Source organism: Ornithodoros turicata, chromosome 8 (genome assembly GCF_037126465.1).
Source record: "Ornithodoros turicata isolate Travis chromosome 8, ASM3712646v1, whole genome shotgun sequence".
Taxonomy (NCBI): Eukaryota; Metazoa; Arthropoda; class Arachnida; order Ixodida; family Argasidae; genus Ornithodoros; species Ornithodoros turicata.
Genome location: NC_088208.1, coordinates 36,029,630 through 36,033,194, shown reverse-complemented (window position 1 = coordinate 36,033,194; position 3,565 = coordinate 36,029,630). Strand labels below are relative to the sequence as shown.

At 45.1% G+C, this 3,565-nt stretch overlaps 1 protein-coding gene across 1 annotated transcript; it reads right to left on the bottom strand.

Moving 5' to 3' along the window:
- Positions 1-219: 219 nt before the first annotated feature.
- On the bottom strand, positions 220-3,120 carry LOC135367146 (allergen Arg r 1-like). Its single transcript, XM_064600271.1, has 5 exons — positions 2,981-3,120; positions 1,987-2,138; positions 1,850-1,917; positions 1,246-1,335; positions 220-399 (listed from the first exon to the last, which is right to left on the bottom strand). The coding sequence occupies exons 1-5, from the start codon at positions 3,059-3,061 to the stop codon at positions 272-274; spliced, it is 519 nt and encodes a 172-aa protein (XP_064456341.1). The 5' UTR covers positions 3,062-3,120; the 3' UTR covers positions 220-271.
- Between the last annotated feature and the right edge of the window lie 445 nt (positions 3,121-3,565).

Genomic DNA, 3,565 nt, shown 5'->3' with positions numbered 1-3,565 from the left:
CTAATGAATAAATAATAAGCACGTGATATCGTTGTTACGCTGCCATATGGCAGAGCAGGAAGGAATAAAAAAAAGGGCGCGAAGACCACGGTATACAGTTCACCAGTTAGACATGGCTACAATACATGGTTGAAGGTCAAAGCATCCGTGGTGTGTTAACTGAGGATGGGTTCGTGATTTGTGTTGATTTCTTTGTCGTTGAACTCAATCAAGACACGATTGACAATGGGGATGCCCGGGAGGACGTTTATTGTGCTCCGTACTATTTAATCTAAGGAATCGTGCAGTCACTCTGGTATGGGTGCTGTACTGCTGTGGCACATGTGCTTTCGAATTGCGCTTTACAGCTGGTGCCCTGTGCATGAGATTCCTGTCCTTCTGGCGCCCACAGTTCGCATTCTGAAAACGCAAAACACGTATTAGTCAACGTCTGCCATCCATGTCAACCTAGAACAAGTAGGGTGAAGAGTATAATGTCTGTACCTTCATCTCCTGTCGCACTGCCTGTACTCTCAAAAACTGAATGCTTTATGTTTTACGCCAGAACATTTACGCAGTAGCAAAACACATTTCGTTATAAACAGCGCGACCGTTCACGCCCGTGCTTCATGGCTTGTTAGTTAACTACATGTTAGTTTACATCTCCCATCCGTGTCAACTGCATGAGAGAAAGCACTCGAGACAGTTTATCACCAGTCACGTTGTTCCTGCTATCAAAAATTGCTTTGCGGTTCACACCGGTGGCAAGATGTGCGCGTCAGCTTCTGGTGAAGCTATAAAGAAGCGCGACAAGGGCACTGTAGAATGTCGTGCTTGTTTTGCAAAAGCAGTCCTCTGAAGCCGTTTTCTAAGTTGACCACACTGGAACACATAATGAAGCCATCAACGTGTTCCGTTCCCAAACTGAGCTATATTTTTCAGCCAGGTATTACGTAAGAAGCCAGATATTTCGAACAGCGGATTCTTTTCACTCAGCACTTTCAGACTTTATCCCATGGCCAAGTGTCGCCTGATAGCTTGGCCTTCCCTCTGAAGGTCATATATTTTCGTGACTTCTTCTGAAAACAGTATACGAGTTTTACGACGTTGTCAATGCTTCGATTTAAGGCTTAATTAAAATCAATGATCTAAGTTAGTCGCGGAAGGTTAACCCACCCTTGGGCCATAAAGCGCTGCGGTACTAAATCGTGCCATGTGTCATATATGAGGCTTGGGAGAGACTGCTCACTAATATACTATACTCACCGCCTCCCCGCTGTCCTCCTGCTGCCCCTTTCAAGATATTGCAGCCTTGACCATCTGAGTACTCCAGGTTATACGTGATACCATCGCTCGCTATGAAGACCAAAATTTACACGTGAGTGTATGCACACTGTAGACGCAAAATAACAATATAGAGAACATTCCTCACTAAAGGCTTTGGCGAGAAGTGATTTGTTTTTTGGAATCTCGTTTCTTAACTGAATATGAGACAGTTTTGTAGAATGTTGACACGTTGAAAGGACAACCTAGCTGTGCAAAGGTCGTTGCCGGTGGGTGTATATTAGGCATTATGTTCCACAAGGCACTTCACATTTCAAGCTGCTTATAGGTATGCGCAGGAAAATCGATTGTAAAACAGGAGCTTGCTTCTATGTCTTTCTTTTAGTATCGATGAATCTGTAGTTCCTGCGACAAATACGCTCGTCTCAATTGTAAGGGAACCTCTTAGAACTGTGCTGTGTTTATCTGTTGTTGTGTTGTTGTTAGCACGTTCGTGCAACGTGATATGCGATCCTCGCGATAATTAATTTAAAGGCAGTACACTCTTTGTTACTTAACGGACGAATCTGGGGGGAAGTGTACTTACTGTAACCCTGTACTGTAACAGTCATCTGACTCCCACTTACTGTTACAGTGTAGGAGCCTGGTCCTTTGCTGTGAATATGAGATTGTTTGGTTACATTGTAGTATCGTTGGCAACTAATCAATAAATCTCAAACTTACTATTCTTTTGTAGTGCCATCACGATATCCCATTAGAACGTCCAATGTATGTTTGCTTTGTTCTCTAGACTTTACCTTCATGTAGGCACATTCGTTATTACCCAGCATGTAAGTTCTGCTGATCAGTTGAAACTTATCACTTGCAGAGAGTAACTGAAACAATAAAATGAAAACAGAGCAAATGTCTGTAAATTCCATCTTCGCACTACACGTCTTCTGATAAAGATAGGCTTCGCTATCATCGCACATAATGACAGGACACAAACGCGCAGTACTGATGATGACCTGGGGGCGACAGGACAAGTGAGTGTTCGAGGTCGCATTTTCCCAGTAGGCCCGCGCATTATGAAGCGAGCTCAAACTATCACTTGGAATTTGCGACAATCCCCTCAACACGACTTAGACATAACTGACATCCGTCTGCGTGACCCGCTTCCGCCTCAGGAAATGCTCAGCTCGTGCTCTAAAAGACGGCAGTCGACGAACAACCACCGAGTGCTGGTGGTGGGGATAGAACCAACACATCCCTGATTGCCGGTCGTTCGAAGAATATGCCTTTACGTAATGACCATCCAGCGTGGGATAAACAAATTATAAGAACAAATTTTTATACTCAGTTCGTGCCGAATAGTCTGATACGACACCTTGCACGCACGTAAGTTATCACAGGTAGGAGTACCTCATTTTAGTGGTACGGACCAAAGATCGCTTAAACTGTCGACCGAATTTAGGCGTTCGGCAGGATGTCAACAGAAATATCCGTCGGGTCACTTCGCGGTGCGTAAGAAGATGAAGGGGCGTCTATTCAGTTCGTAAGAACGTGCGGGGTATTCTCCAACATAGCTCCAGGGAGATATCTCCTGAAGCGTCAGGACAAAGCCGTCATACGAGCACTTCGATGCACACTATCGTGATATTTGATAAAGCCTAAACGTATGGTTCAGGGATGGTCACGCTGTGAGATATGAAAGTGTTACAGCTTCGATTATACTTACAGTCCATAGATCAGTGCCGGCAGCGTCGACATAGCCGACAACGAAAAGGCAAAAAACGACAAGAGCGAACTTGCAGGCCATCTTGAGTGCTATATAGCGAACGTTCGATATAGCTGTGGCGGTTCCTCGGAACCCTCGGACATTTATACTCAATAGGAACCATCACGTGATCGGAAAGGCTTCGTCATAGACACTTGTGTGTTGAGAGGGTACAGTGAAAGGGAACGTAGTCGCTGCGCGCATTCCGCTTGTGTAAATACACGGAGCACTTTCTCATTGGGAGATGATCTCACCTGTACTGGAAAGAGTAAGCGAATTCCCAATCACAGCGACACTGTGTCCGCTGTAGGGCAGGTTACTCCTCCTTTCGCATGTGCGCATAGGACATACATGCGAAAGGAGGTGATTTGAGCTGCCCTGACCAACAGGTGTGTCGCACACACGCTCGCGTACATGCATAGGATGATAATGTCATGCGTCAAACATTAGCAACGCCAAATAAGCACCATTCCACACCTCAAAAGAGAAGGAGGAGGAAAAAGTACTGCTTGTGACATATACTTGCTTGAAATCGACAGCTGACGG